Here is a 14040-nt window from a genome sequence, read left to right as displayed (position 1 = left end):
AATTCTTTGAAAACATAAACAAGATTTCTAGTGTAGATCATCTAGACGAAGAAACTCGAATTCTAACCTCAATTGCAGACATTTGTAAGTTTTAATTTTAATTTTTTAAGGGAAAAACATTAAATTTTAACCAATTTTTATGCATTGGTGACCGAAATCTAGCATCCCGTTTTTTTTCTGTAATTTATTTGTGAACTTATGCACTCATTTTATATAAAAATGGACACCCCAAAGGGGCAAATCGGTAATCGAAACAAAGATAATGTAAAAAATCTATGCCGTAAACAATATGCAAACTCGACGTATCTTGAATCCTAATTCAGCGACAAACACGTTTCTTGGGTGAAAATGTGGTAAAGGATAACACTATTTGTTTAATTAAAACGTTTTTATTAACATATTTAAATTACTAAAAATACATTCAATCAGTCAAAATCAAATTTTTCTTTTATATACATATTACAATGTGACCAGCCACACCAAACAAACTATTAGCAAGAGTGATAGCCACGATCACCCTCAAATTCCTCCCAAGGACAATCGTATTGATATGCCCCTTCATAATAACAACCATATTGATATTCATAATGCTCTTGAAGCATTTGTTCTTCATCATTAACTGATAATCGTCGACTAGATTCATTTGAACTGTTGCTTCTATTACACCTCTGCCGCGAGAGTTCCATTTCCTCCACACTTAAACTGGAGCTTCTGGATCTTCTATAATTTCCTTTGTGGTTGGTGAGGCTTCTGCTTCTTCTAATTGAATAACATAAGCATGATAATTACATTTAAATAATTTTTTCTCCTCTGATTGACATAAAAAATATATTTTTAAAGACGTTAAACAGCTCGTAAAATAGCACCTTTAATGTTAATGGATTTTTATTACATTAATGTTAACGTTAATGGGGCTATTACGTCCGTTAATGGATGCAAGCGAATTCTTTTGCGGATTAGGAATGAAAAAGGCTTTTGTTTATTACGAATTTGATACATCAGCGGTAGTCAAATTGTCCGACCGCTTCGGCAACAAAAGTAAAAAATTCAAAACACATGTAAGAGACGTATAAAAGTCGAATTAAAAACGATTTTAATCGGTGTCAATCGGAGAAAAAATTATGCGTTTTACTCGGCCAAAAGCACGAATTTGCTGCTTTTTGCCTTGTGAAACAAGAAACTATTTTCATATTCTTGCCTTTGTCTTCTGCGGTGTCTACGCGACGATCTTGACTTTCGTGCTCTTCTGCATTCGTCTTCATCAACCCTGAATTTGCATTAACACTTGAGTACTTTAGAAGAACATTTTAATGAAATTGTAACTAAAAAGTGCAAAAGTACCTATTTGAGGAAGTTCCTCGAGATTCAATCCTCGCGTCGATGCTTTCGGATGATGCTCGGTAATTCACCCACCTTGTCTCTAAATGAAATTAGTTTACTTGAATATTTATACAAAATACGGATCTAGTAGTACCACTAAAAAATAGTGATAAAACTGTTAAAGACATGCAAAACGTTTCATTAAATAAACCGTATTTTATTATGATAAATTGAGCTGCTGTGGCATCTTCTTTCTTGTTTCTTTCTTCTGCTCGGCTTCTAATCAACTTGTAGACAAAAATCTTCAAATATTTATATAAAGCATGCAACAAATCATTTCAAGATTTTTTTTCTGTAGCATTAACCCTCTTAAAACATTTCGGTCATTAACTTATTTCAAAAATTTCATGCGGGAGATAACAACAGGGGATGAAGTTCACGCTGAAATATAAATCATTGTATATGAATAAGTGTTACATACGCCTTGAACAATGAGCAGAGCTGGGACCTTGCTCAGGGTCCACTGAGTCAACCCTCCGAGCTAGGTCGTTATCGATGGTTTTTCGTTCCAGCTCTCCCACTGGAGATCTTGTTGGGCATTTCTGGCATGCTCTGTGAAAAACATGAATTATGTTCGATACGTTAGGAGCTTGTTGTTCATGTTGCCGCAAAGGAGCACAGACAAAACCCACCAGGTGTAAAACAGTCATAACGCAAAGAAAAATTACATATAAAATTATTTAGTAACGTGGACAATTTTATTTGGGCAAAACCTCTAGATCTCCTAAAAAGGGCATTAAATAACAATAAAATTACATTAAAAATTCAAAATTTCACAAGTCAAATATGTACCCATGTGATAGATGTCACAGGTAAATGAAACGTAGCATCCTTACCGAGGAACCATTAGAAAATAGCGTAAAATCAAAGAAAATACACCTATTTTCCCTAAGAAAACTTATATGGGGCCTCTTGTCCAGTAGCCATGGATCCTACTTGCTTACTTATGGTCCAACACGAGGTCCACCACGTCAAAAGAATCTAAATTTGACAAATAAGGCTTAGGGCAATAGTCAGCTCAGGTAGTAAAGGTTCAAGTAAAATTTAATTACGGACAATAACCAAACACCAATCTCTTACCTTAAACAACCTTTTCAAAATGGATACATGGGTCATGCTAAAAATCGCTGTTCTTCGCCGATGCAGTGTAGGAATTTACAGGGCGTTTTACATGTTTTACACGCTCCCTATCCATATGCTTCAGTTCTGCTAATTTTTGTTTTAACAACGATTTTTCTCTTACGTTCTAGGGCTGACATCCCAGCCCTCGGAAAAGGGTGAATGGTATTGTACGCACATACTAACCTGAACTAACCTGGCCTAACCTAAACTGTATAAAATAAGCAAGTAAGTATAAGTGCACCACATTGAAGGAACACATAGTAATGCAGTTATTAGAACCCTGGGATTGACAAAAAGACAGTAGCTTCGATCCCAGAGCTCTAACCGATGCATAGCACGCACCTCCTCTGGATGGCGAACACGTTTGAGTCCCTAAACCCATGAGGGTTTCTAAAAGAAGACAAGTTCTTGTTTTCCTTGCGTATCACGGGCCTGGTGTGAAATTATCACATTAACCTCAGATCCACACATACCTCAAGGAACCTGGCCCATTCCAAATGGACCCCATTAGCTTGCCTTAAACGGAAACGATTTTTATGGATTTGGTGGGATTTTTTACTTGTCTCTTCAACCTTAGCCTTCAGGGTTAAGAAAATGGGACCACAGACAGAACCTTCTTGTTCTCCAAAGAATATATAATGTTTCACAGAGTTTTTGTTCATGAAACTTAATTATCAAGGACAGTTGCAGACACTAGACTGGTGCAGTTATATGCTCTTTGGTACAGAATTGTAAAATTTTAATTTATTAATCAAAATGATATGAGAAACAGGTGAAGAAGTGCTTTTGTTAGACTTTCAAGCACTTAATTCGACTGTTAAGTACCTAATTTTAAGGGTTTATTATTGGGGTTCAGTGCAAACTTTCCGTTAATTAGCATTTATCTTTGACTTACCCAGATCGTTCTAATCTTCTTTTAAAGAATTCACTCATTTTTGATTCTGTTGCTTTCTTCTGAATCTGCGGCACATTAACCGAGTTCCGCTTCTCGGAAGCTTCTTTGACGAAATAAGCGGAAATGAGGAGACGACTGGTATTTATACGGCTAGGGAGTATATCCGTCTTCCGCACTTTGCACATAACAGGTGAAGACAGCAAGTGATCTTCAATTTGTGATGGATGCTCCATCTTTGTTTTGCGTATGTCGGATGACAGATGATCACTCGCCGATTTGAATTCGAAATATCCTGGTTAGCATTTCCGGAAGACTAAAAGAAGCTGACGGAAACGGTAGCGAGCGCCGTTTTGGTTTTGAACGATTGAGAACGCTTAATTTAGAGAAATCTGCACGAAAACCTACACTTGCGCAGTCCGTACGAGACAGAAAATCATATTGGTGTAAAATGGCTTGTTTTACGTTTTTTTCCCAAATAGGCCAAAGGTACTTAAAGAGACGATGAAATTTTCTAAATTGATCGGAGAATTCGAATTTAATAATTGAGCAATCAATGGTGCACCACAAAAGTGGATCGTGGATAATCGAACATGAGACCAGCAAACGAGTTTAGATGCCCAAAAAGCTATTTTTCTACTAGCTAAACATTTTGCTACATTATCTCGCAAACGCCAGTAGCGAAAAACTATATAATATGAAGAAAGTTATCACTTTAAATATCTGGCACAACGCAGACTTAAAACACGCAATTTCAGGTGCATCTTTCCCTTTATTTTTACATCCATTTATCTCAATGAAGTAGCCTGGGAAAACCTCGTTGTTCCCCAATAGATAATGAGTTTCCAATTCGAAACATGCGAATTTGACCACCTTGTACATAATTTTCTTTTATTGAGTAAAAAAATAAATTTATAAAAAAAAAATAAAAATGACAAAATCAATTATCAGGTCTTAATCAAATATATCATTGTACTAGCAACAATCTTCCTTACAATTTACAGTATATACAAATCAGAAAATAAGTCAATCATTCTTTTTCTCAGTAACATTCGCTTCGTCCTCATTATTCTTTTCTGTTGAAGTAACTCTCTCAGTCGGTCCAACACTCGCGCTCGTCTCTTCAATGACAACTCCATCCCTTTGCTCCTCAGTTGTACCAGTAACCGGTTTGACCTCAACATGTTTATTCCCTTGGTGGTAAACCGACAATCGCGGACGTAGCATACGATGCATCATTGGTCCCATGGGCATTCGAGGCATCATCATCCCTGGCGGGTACATTCTAGGATAATAGAAATGGGGATCCATCATCGGGAATTGAGCTCTGTAGGGATGCATTGGCATGGGATTGTAGCCCTGGAAATAAACGTGACAATATTGCCTTGAATTTAAAATTAGCCTGCGTTCTAACGTCATAGAAGCCAAAGTCCATGGTCGGCATAAGCATCGTTGATGCAGGCCTGGAATGTTCTCTGTCTCTCTTGTGTGGTGACCGAGAAGATCTTGTTGACCTAGACCTCTCTATTTAAAAAAAATATGTTTAATCTAAATGGCACCAATATTTCTGTAATTTTCAAACCTGAAGAGCTGACGGTGCTTTGACTCGATCTGTATCTATCCGATGACCCGCTTGACAATGATACAATTTAATTAGTACTGAATAAACATAAATAAGGAAGAAAATCTTACCTAGGACTTGAACTGCGCGGCCTCCTATTCCTTCGTTCCTCAACAGACAAAGCAAGATCTGGATGTCCAGGTCGGTATTCCCCAGGTTGCAGAGGGGAAATTGACCGCCTCCTGCTTCGTCCTGCAGATCTGGAATGTGATCTTGATTTCCTGCTGTGCCGAGAACTACCTCGCGATTTATGTTTATCACGACTATGCCGTCGTTCCCGACTTTTAGACCTATACTTTCTGGATGTACTTCGAGATCTACTTCTCCTTCGACTCCTGCCCTTGCTTTCACTCCTCCTTTCTCTGTTTCTGCTTCTACTGTGGTCTGTGCTTCTTTTACTAGACCTTCTTTCAGGTCTGCGGCTTCGTGATCTTGTTCGATTCCTTTCCCGTTTTGGTTGTTTTTTCTTAGTTCCAGAATGTAATACTTTTCGATCCCCAGTAAATTCTTGATTTACTTTAATGCTAGGTCCAAAGATTGGTATTTGGGGGGGGTAACCTTTTGGAGATTTATAGGACTAAATAAGAGTCAAAATAAAGAAATAGGAACATACTTTTACGCTGGTGGACATAAGCACAAATTTTTGAAGGGTCATCAATTGTTCTGTCCAGAAGGTGCTCTGTTCTGTTCAGAGGAAATGGTGCAGACCTTGGAGTAAACCCCATTACAGATAATTTGTACCTCTTTAATACAGATTTGTCTATTTTGGAGAGTATACTACGTTTTGAAAAGTCATCATCTGGTGAACTGAAAATAGCAAAATTTAAGTTATTACATGTTGGCAAACTATTGAACATATCTATCGAGAATAGCTGTAATAAACTTAAAGGTAAAAACAGTGATCTGTCATGTAAGTGGGATGTTACAAAATCATTAGCACTACCTATGGGTTTATGTAAGTTATGTTTAAAAACTCAATGGGTTAGATCTAACTGGCAACACCCTACTAACCCAGAATACTCGCTCTTTATATTTAACATAATTGGCTCAAAGAAGTATATCTGGTTTTGATAGACCAGAAACCTGAAGAAACACATAACAGCGGCCACAATGAATTCATCGGGAAACGCTCAGGATAGGATGAGCACTCAATCGCAAATTTACCACCTAAAATTCTCACCTTTCTCGATTGGATTCTGAATGGTAATCCTGACTCATTTTTCTGCAACACAAGAAATGTTTACTTGTAAGTTATTTCACCAAACTTGAGTTAAAATAGCGATAAAATTCAATATAGGCCTAAAAAGTTTACAAAAGAAAGAAGTCGTACACCATGCTTTTTGAAGTCTATTGTCATTCAAATGTTGACATGATGAATTGATAAATCCCTGAGAAATAGGTCTCTATTCCGTTGTGTAGATAATGTAAACTTTTATTCATAATTAAATTACAAACCACAAATTTTAATTAAGTTAAAAACATTTAATTTCAGCTAATTTTTACACGTTACTGATCGAAATCAAATATCTTCTATTTTTTTTGTAGTTTCCAAACTTATTGACACATTTTATATAAAATGAACAAGTCAAAAGGCACATCCGTAAAGAAAACTTTAGTGAGGAATCCTAAAGAACCTGTACCCCCAACAATAAAGTCCTTTCCCTTCAAATCTTCGATTGCAACCAATGTGGAATCTTCTTGTATGACCAGCCTTAAATCACAGAAAGCTCCACAAACTCAGCCTGATCCCAAAATCAGATTTGATTTACCTGAGATTCACAGTGCCCTAAAATTATCTAAAAAAGCAGATGAGCTGGTGAAGCCTCGCAACACCAAGAACCTCTCGGATGTCGACAAAGCAAGCAGATTTGCATTTGAAGAAAAGGTGAATATTACTAATTGTTTTTTATATTTGTGTTTATATTATACTGTTTATTGTAGATATCGCGAAAAGTAAATATCCCATATGACCAGCAAGTGTTTAAAGACTTAATTCCGCTCGAAAATAGTGAAGCTAAATTGCAAAAATATGTTGTAGCTAAAAGTCCAATTTACCAGAAATGTCAAGAACCTGTATTAGCAGACTTTTTAGAACCCAGAGTACAAAGAAATTATTATCATAAGCCCCAAAAGTTCACACAATATTTAGTAGATAAGAAATCAAGTTTCGCTGATGGTTTGAGATTGTATAACATTTTATACATTAATGAAGTTGGACATATAAATTGAAGAAAAATATATTTCATTCGTAAGAAACCATTTGAGGATTAAAAAAAACACTTAAATCTTGTTAAAAGCAGCAACATCAACTGATTGGACAAAGTCTTCAAACTCCTGAATCTTCTCAGTTAACTCATCAATGGACACCTTCTCATCCTCCACCACACACATGATCTGTAGCTTGTCTATCCCATAACCCACAGGCACAAGTTTTGAGGCCCCCCATAACAAACCCTCCATGCTAATGTTCCGAACGCAGGTCTCCATTTCTTTCATGTTAGTCTCGTCATCCCAGGGTTTTACTTCCAATATAACACTGGACTTGGCAATTAGTTCAGGCTTCTTGGCTTTTCGCTCTGAGTATGCTTGAAGCCTTGCTGCACGGATCTTTGCTGCTTCTGCATCTTCTTCATTGTCTGAGTCAAAGAGGTCCAAATCATCATCATCATCATTATCATGATCAGCTGTAGGACTTATAGTGGGCTTTCCAGCTGTCAATGGAGAAGCCCCAATGCTTTTTAGTTCTTCGGCAGTAAAGGATTTGATATGGTTGTACCACCGAAGGGCATGTGGCTGATTCACATTTGGTGCTTTGGCAAGCTGGTTTGCAGTGTCAATGTCAGATTTTGAGATTTGGTAGCTGAAATTTGTGAAAAATCAGAACAATCATTAAACTGAAGTGCAATTGAATAAAATATTAGTGAATCTTTTTTACTACTGAATTAATCAACTTCTTCAAAGGGACTAACAAAATATTAATTAAAAGGAGTGAAGATATATATTCTCTTTGAAGAACTGTAGAAGTTATGGTTATGGGGGCTAATAAGAAGTCTTCATCTTTTTAATCCTCATATATTCAACCAGAACTTTTTGTTCCACTCGATTGAAATATTCAAGACGAGCGGTAATGCGTTTATGGCAAGTACACCAGTAAATTATAAAAAGAAAGGCATTTTTGAGGAGCACGACGAAATTCTAACCTCACTTCTACTTTCAGGCAGTTTCGCACGTTGTAAGAACTTACCCGTTGATGTAGCTTTTGTCCTCAAGGAACTTGTTGAGTTCACTAACTCCCTTGTCGGTTTTCAGGTTTCCAAAGGCCATCTTCTTCAATTGTTTTAATAAAAAGGGAGCAATTCCAGACGCACCTACTCAATTTATTGGGAAAGGGGGCAGGAAACGTGTGCAAATGACGTCAATTTGTCAATTGTCATTATGTTATTAACGATTTTCTTGCGTCATTAAGAGTCCTTACTAGTAGCGCTGTAGTTCGTATTATAGAGAAAACCAACAAATTTACATTGTGAAAAGGTACAGAAGCAATTCATTTTGTGGTATTTTTTAGTGTATCTTTACATTAAAACATCACAAACACATTTACCGAATATTTATGTGCAGACAAAGCAATCTTCATGAGCCGAAACGTCCAAAGATTTCCGCGTACACGCAAATAGTTGTAGGAAAAAATGCAGAAAAATAATTTTATTCGTTTGTTTTATTATAATTTGTTTTTTTTTTCATCAATAAAACTATTATTATTCATTAATAAATATATTTTTATTACCTACTAATTACTGTGTATACAAAAAAAATGACTAGAATTGTGCAAAACTTACTTAATTCCTATAATGACTAGATTTAGAGTTTTGCTAATTTCCTGGGCGATTAATTCGTTAAATGCCTTGAAGCCGTAAGCGTAGCCGAGGGTATACTTGGGTTCGCGTGTGAACATCCCTCTCCCATGAACTCCTGATCATTAAATTTGTCCTGTGCTCTCGGAGGCTTTTTCTTAAAGTATTTTTGGCTACGCCGACTAGGTGGCAAAGACCTTGCTTATAGGATTGTAACTATATCGTTGTATAATTTTGTTAACTATGCTTTTTGGCAAGCAAAACTGGCATATGAGGAGTTTCTTAAGTTAAAAACTAGAAGACGAAACCGTTTTGCTTCACATAAAGATATTAATCCCTATTGACCATCAGAAGCTTCTCGGCCAGTGCCTTCACCATCGGATGGTCGGGTGGGAGGCCTTGGGCCGACAAAAACCTAAAAAAAATTATTTTTTACTTTTCGATAAACTTTTGGCAATAAACCGGACCTCAGAGCTTCTGTGGCACAGGCAGCATATCCTTCAACTTCCGGATCATGAGAACTTTGAGGTTCCTCTTCCAGTTCCGTTTGGAGTTCGGCAATTTTTTGCAAGCACAGTCTGAGCATCTCAGTCACGTGGTCTTGCTCTTTGTCCTGGAATAGTGCAACGCTGTAGGTAGGTCATAAATAAAAAGGTCGGCAAAACTAGTTTTCGACGCAAATTACCCAGTCAAAGTTCAAAACGATACAAATTATAGATCTGCCCGTACTGTATTATCTAACGTCAATTGAATTGAGTAGAAACAAAGTACTCGTGCCTCATTTAAAATAACAGTTATTTGTGGTGTCATTAACGTGTCGCACACCTACAAGAAGTCATTGAAAACAATATGACATCTCGGGCTTCGATTTTTAGTTTCACCTAATTCAGTGTTTCCTGTAAAACGACACGTGTTATATTGTGCTGACCTGAGAGTGTTTCAGTTATGGGTACCATTATTCAGTATTTGCCCTATGCCATCGTTGCGGTGGTCGGTGGTACTGCCTTTATCACGTAAGTTTCGTAGTATAGTATCAATCAATAGCTGGGTAGTAACTGACATTTTTAGATTTTACTTGTCTTATGTCGTCTATGAGCACGTGACGTACATGTTGCCCTATATCAGCGATACCGGCACTTTTCCTCCTGAAAGTTGCATTTTCGCACAATCGCTCAACATTGCCGCGATTCTAAGTGAGTATCTACGATGATTCCGAACAGAAGCAACATTAAGGAGCCAGTAATTGGTCCTGCACATTCGAAAATTGAAGTGGCCAATCAGATGCCAGACAGTGTTGCCAGTAGTAGCATTAACGATGTCTTTTCAGTTTTTTACGCCGTGTACCTGAAGTACTTGCAGGTGCAGGAAATCTTCCATAAGCACCACATAGAGGATAAGTATAATGTGAACCAAATAGCCTGCTTTTTCGGTTACGTCGCGGGGTCGGGAATGAGTTTGGTGGGGAATTTTCAAGAAACCAGCACTTTTGTCTTCCACTGGGTCGCCGCTATCATGACTTTCGGGGGTGCTACTATCTACACGGTCTTGCAGGTTTGAGATTATTTTCTGTCCATAAAATGGTCTCAACCAGAGACATTTGTAGTCATATCTCTACATTAAAATTTCCCCGGTGATTGGGCAGAGAAAAACCACAATGGTGCGCATTATTCTATCAGTAATTGCAATGATATCTTTCATAGTCTGTACGGTCGGTGCATTTGTTGCATACGGGCAATTTAAAGGTGAGTTTTGAGGGCCAAGGTTTGGATGTAGCTGGAGTAACGTTATATATTTTATTATTATTATATATATCTTATGTATATTATAATGTGTTCTTCTAGGAGATCATCTGACCAAATGGAAAGAAGAAGACGGAGGCTACCGTGCGCACCAAATGAGCACGCATGCGGAATGGGTGTGCGCTACGTGTATTTTGGTCTTTATCTCCTTGCTCCGTAAGGAATTTAAGGGAATTGTTGTTAGGCCAATTACGATCATCTTTGACGAACATAAACACGCAGATAACAGTGTTAATAATTTATGAATTGTTTAAGAGAAATTTATTTATAAAAAGCTTTGTTAGCTATGTCTAGGTGAGCTACTGGACTATTTACCTCACGCTGGTGAATTCTGGAAAAGTAGAAAATGTCAGAAATTCGATAAAAAAAAATTAACTCAATAATTTCCTCAAAGGGGTTGAAAATTTTAATGTTTTCCTTGATGGGTTAAAAAATGTTTCACTGGTTAGTATGCTACCGGTCACCTCTATTTTTGAATTAAAGATCGGCGAGAGGCTTAAAAAAGCCATAATAAAGTCAATTTTGTTTAAAATTCAAAACCAGGGGTGCCTCCAAAAGACTGTCAATTTGATACGTATGTATAATAGGTAGGCTTTCGAAGCTTTAATAAATATTTTTTACATACTAGTAAGCCACACAAGGGTCTCTTTTTGAGTTGGAAACATCCGGAACCCTTTAAAGTGCTCGAAATTCAATTTCAGAATCCAGGAGCACTCTCCGAGATTTTTCTTATTTTGGTATTACTACTAGATACCTCTATTTTTGACCGAAAGAAATTTAAAGTTTATACCTGAAAATGCGAGTGCCTCACCGAAAGAGCTGACAAATTAAAAAATACATATTCTTGCTTCTTTGATGTCTTAAGCGAGAAATTAATTATTATTTCTTCACAACACATATGTTTTTCCTTCTTACCCGTTTTGGGTGGCGTATCACCCTCCTGCCGGAACACCTTCCCTGGTTATTTGTACCCCTCCGAGCTTTCATTTTCCAATTCCCAACACTGCTGAATACACGATCAACCGATGAATTTTAAATCAAAAACAAGTGCAATTTTTATCAAAAACCTCTCCTAAACTTGATGCGTTCACCCCGAAATCCCGAGTTCATTTGTGGGCTTACGCCCGACATGTGCTCCTGGAATCACACATGCCGTGGGGGAGATAATATACCTGGTGGTCCAAGTATTGAGATTCTCCGTCATTTATCAGTAAAACCCAAAAATCCTCTTCTCTTTTGAAACATACTGAATCTCTTCACTTAGCTTTGACTGTCGCTAAAGTTATTTTTCGATTACTGTTGAAAAGAAATGTGAAAATAAGCTGAAAAAGTGCGTCTCAAAACTGGAGTTTCGCAGAGTACCCTTAAAGTGCGTGTAAGGGTCATCAGCAATATGAAGCGGTATGGGAATCGGGATTTTCTGACATGCAACCAATATGATGGCACAGTTTGCCGCTTACCTGTGGTTGCATTGCAGCTGTTTCGGGGCAGCTGGTCAAGTCGCCAGGGAACTTTGACGGGTACAACGGAGGAGCCCGGCGTAAAATTTAGTAATCCATAATTTGCGGCTTTAACTAGGAGTAAAAGAATATGTCAATTCTTTGTGTTGGCTTCTTATGTGTTTTATGTAAAGTTATTGTGTTTGGAATAGTAATTAGTGTACTCTTTTAAGAAAAAAATAATTTAACGCTCAGCTCCTTCAATGTACTAACTCAGTCCCTGCCATGCAGATGGTACAAGCAAGGTGAGGAAATCCCTTCAGTTTATCGAGCGGGTGTATTGCACTCGTGTCGGCTGTCTCTCGATGGGTTTTCACCCCATTACAAATTTTAGGTGAATAAAGAAAATAACGAACAAACCAAAAAATATGAAATTTATAAATCAGTAAAACCATTGAAACACATTAATTTTAGTTTACCATTACTTCAACTCACATCTAATCTCACTTGATAATAGACGCGATAAGAAGCCTTCGAATATCTACACATTTAAATTACACATTAATTATTATGTAATTAACACACATATCCATCCAAAATGTCTCTCCCTAAAGTCCTCGTCGTGAACCCCATCGTGCCTCAAAGCGCCCTCAGTCTCCTTAAAGGCAAATGCTACGTCTCAATAAGTCCCGCTCACACCAAAGAGGCTGTTTTGCCTCTGCTCAAAGGCGTGGATGCGGTATTATGGAGTGGTCGTTTGAAACTGGATAAGGAGCTCTTAGACGTCGCCGGATCTCAACTCAAAATAGTCGCCACGTCTTCCTCGGGCTACAACCACATTGATTTGGGCGAATTAAAGAGAAGGGGCATTAAATTGAGCAACTCAACTGCTCATAATACTGTGGCCGATACTGCACTCTTGCTGGCTTTGGGGGCCGCTAGGAGGTTTACGGAGGGACGGTGGCATATAGAAAGGGGCACATGGCCCCATGAATTCAGCATAGATTGGATGCTGGGAAGAGACATCTCAGGTTCGTCCCATTTATATCAAATGTTTTATTTCTAAGTTTGCGTTTCATTAGGGGCAACAATAGGACTAATTGGTTTTGGTGGTATTGGGCAGGCAATAGCAGCGAGAACCCGAGCCTTCCAAGCGGCCAGAATTCTCTACACTGGCCATAAAGAGAAGCCCGAAGCTCATCAGTTGGGGGCGTACTTTGTACCCTTAAACACTTTAATCCAGGACAGCGACTTTATTTTTCTGGCAGTTCCCCTCACGAAGGAAACTAGGCATATGTGCAACTCAGCTTTCTTCGAGAGAATGAAGAATACAGCAGTGTTAGTCAACGTCGGCAGGGGAGATCTGGTGGACCAAGAGGCGCTAATTAAAGCTCTTAGAGAGGGGCAAATATTTGCTGCCGGTTTGGACGTGATGACGCCAGAACCTTTGAATACCGACTGTGAATTGTTGACGTTGCCGAATGTAGTACTTACTCCGCACATAGGGAGCGCCACCCGCAAAACAAGAGAAGAAATGTCAGAACTGGCTGCACGGAATATTCTGAGGGGGCTGGCGGGAGAACCTTTGCTAACACCAGTTGAGCTGTAAAGAGTATTATATATGTAAAGACATTAAAATGCGTTATTTTCTTATGGCCTGTGCCTCTTTTTTCATCCCTTAACTTTGGTTTTAAAGTGTCGTTGTACCTCTTCAAACCGTTGAGGTGAGTGCCACCATGGCCGGTCCGGAAGTACGCAGCGCTTACAGTGCGAAAGTCGTTCTGGACTTAATAGAAAATTGTATCAGAGGTTCCGTTTAAAAAGCGCCGGATTCTTACTAATATTGTTGATTTCCTTGTTATTCGAAAGCACGGATCGGTGTAGGAGTTTCTGCAGGTGCACCTTCGTTATGGACAGGCGAGGTTGAGCGACGACA

The 14040-nt window shown here is 38.2% G+C and overlaps 7 protein-coding genes across 12 annotated transcripts; 3 read left to right on the top strand and 4 right to left on the bottom strand.

Moving 5' to 3' along the window:
• LOC136340177 (uncharacterized) lies at nt 1-7274 on the top strand. Of its 2 annotated transcripts, none has more exons than XM_066284014.1 (3): nt 1-84; nt 6561-6900; nt 6957-7274. In XM_066284014.1, exons 2-3 carry the CDS (start codon nt 6592-6594, stop codon nt 7242-7244), a joined length of 597 nt encoding a protein of 198 aa, XP_066140111.1. In that variant the 5' UTR covers nt 1-84; nt 6561-6591; the 3' UTR covers nt 7245-7274. The 2 variants fall into 2 exon arrangements, with proteins under 2 accessions (XP_066140111.1, XP_066140109.1); XM_066284012.1 differs by lacking the exon at nt 1-84 and adding an exon at nt 2631-2727.
• LOC136340174 (peptidyl-prolyl cis-trans isomerase 1-like) lies at nt 492-3719 on the bottom strand. Of its 4 annotated transcripts, XR_010732269.1 has the most exons (6): nt 3398-3719; nt 2013-3018; nt 1802-1932; nt 1342-1420; nt 1199-1267; nt 621-759 (listed from the first exon to the last, which is right to left on the bottom strand). XR_010732269.1 is itself a non-coding variant. In XM_066284006.1 (5 exons), exons 1-5 carry the CDS (start codon nt 3628-3630, stop codon nt 492-494), a joined length of 780 nt encoding a protein of 259 aa, XP_066140103.1. In that variant the 5' UTR covers nt 3631-3719. The 4 variants fall into 4 exon arrangements, 3 of the variants coding, with proteins under 3 accessions (XP_066140103.1, XP_066140105.1, XP_066140104.1); XM_066284006.1 differs by lacking the exon at nt 2013-3018 and having other exon boundaries at nt 492-759; XM_066284008.1 differs by lacking the exon at nt 3398-3719 and having other exon boundaries at nt 492-759; nt 2217-2637.
• Nucleotides 4318-6899, bottom strand: LOC136340168 (serine/arginine-rich splicing factor 4-like). Of its 2 annotated transcripts, none has more exons than XM_066283999.1 (6): nt 6785-6899; nt 5629-5822; nt 5087-5573; nt 4977-5026; nt 4809-4918; nt 4318-4753 (listed from the first exon to the last, which is right to left on the bottom strand). In XM_066283999.1, the coding sequence occupies exons 2-6, from the start codon at nt 5738-5740 to the stop codon at nt 4421-4423; spliced, it is 1092 nt and encodes a 363-aa protein (XP_066140096.1). In that variant the 5' UTR covers nt 5741-5822; nt 6785-6899; the 3' UTR covers nt 4318-4420. The 2 variants fall into 2 exon arrangements, with proteins under 2 accessions (XP_066140096.1, XP_066140095.1); XM_066283998.1 differs by lacking the exon at nt 6785-6899 and adding an exon at nt 6196-6371.
• On the bottom strand, nt 7237-8424 carry eEF1beta (elongation factor 1-beta). Its single transcript, XM_066284011.1, has 2 exons — nt 8260-8424; nt 7237-7875 (listed from the first exon to the last, which is right to left on the bottom strand). The coding sequence occupies exons 1-2, from the start codon at nt 8337-8339 to the stop codon at nt 7296-7298; spliced, it is 660 nt and encodes a 219-aa protein (XP_066140108.1). The 5' UTR covers nt 8340-8424; the 3' UTR covers nt 7237-7295.
• A 350-nt stretch (nt 8425-8774) lies between these two features.
• insb (insensible) lies at nt 8775-12170 on the bottom strand. The gene is made up of 3 exons (XM_066284017.1): nt 11581-12170; nt 9334-9479; nt 8775-9281 (listed from the first exon to the last, which is right to left on the bottom strand). The coding sequence occupies exons 1-3, from the start codon at nt 11650-11652 to the stop codon at nt 9197-9199; spliced, it is 303 nt and encodes a 100-aa protein (XP_066140114.1). The 5' UTR covers nt 11653-12170; the 3' UTR covers nt 8775-9196.
• Nucleotides 9587-11305, top strand: LOC136340175 (DNA damage-regulated autophagy modulator protein 2-like). The gene is made up of 5 exons (XM_066284010.1): nt 9587-9879; nt 9935-10059; nt 10194-10417; nt 10470-10608; nt 10708-11305. The coding sequence occupies exons 1-5, from the start codon at nt 9812-9814 to the stop codon at nt 10908-10910; spliced, it is 759 nt and encodes a 252-aa protein (XP_066140107.1). The 5' UTR covers nt 9587-9811; the 3' UTR covers nt 10911-11305.
• Nucleotides 12171-12428: 258 nt separating the features above from the next.
• On the top strand, nt 12429-13759 carry LOC136340170 (glyoxylate reductase/hydroxypyruvate reductase-like). Its single transcript, XM_066284000.1, has 2 exons — nt 12429-13135; nt 13187-13759. Exons 1-2 carry the CDS (start codon nt 12703-12705, stop codon nt 13711-13713), a joined length of 960 nt encoding a protein of 319 aa, XP_066140097.1. The 5' UTR covers nt 12429-12702; the 3' UTR covers nt 13714-13759.
• Nucleotides 13760-14040: the final 281 nt, after the last annotated feature.

This window comes from Euwallacea fornicatus, chromosome 7 (genome assembly GCF_040115645.1).
Source record: "Euwallacea fornicatus isolate EFF26 chromosome 7, ASM4011564v1, whole genome shotgun sequence".
NCBI classification, from domain to species: Eukaryota; Metazoa; Arthropoda; class Insecta; order Coleoptera; family Curculionidae; genus Euwallacea; species Euwallacea fornicatus.
Note: the sequence above shows the minus strand (reverse complement) of the source record. Positions and strands in the feature narration are given on the sequence as shown.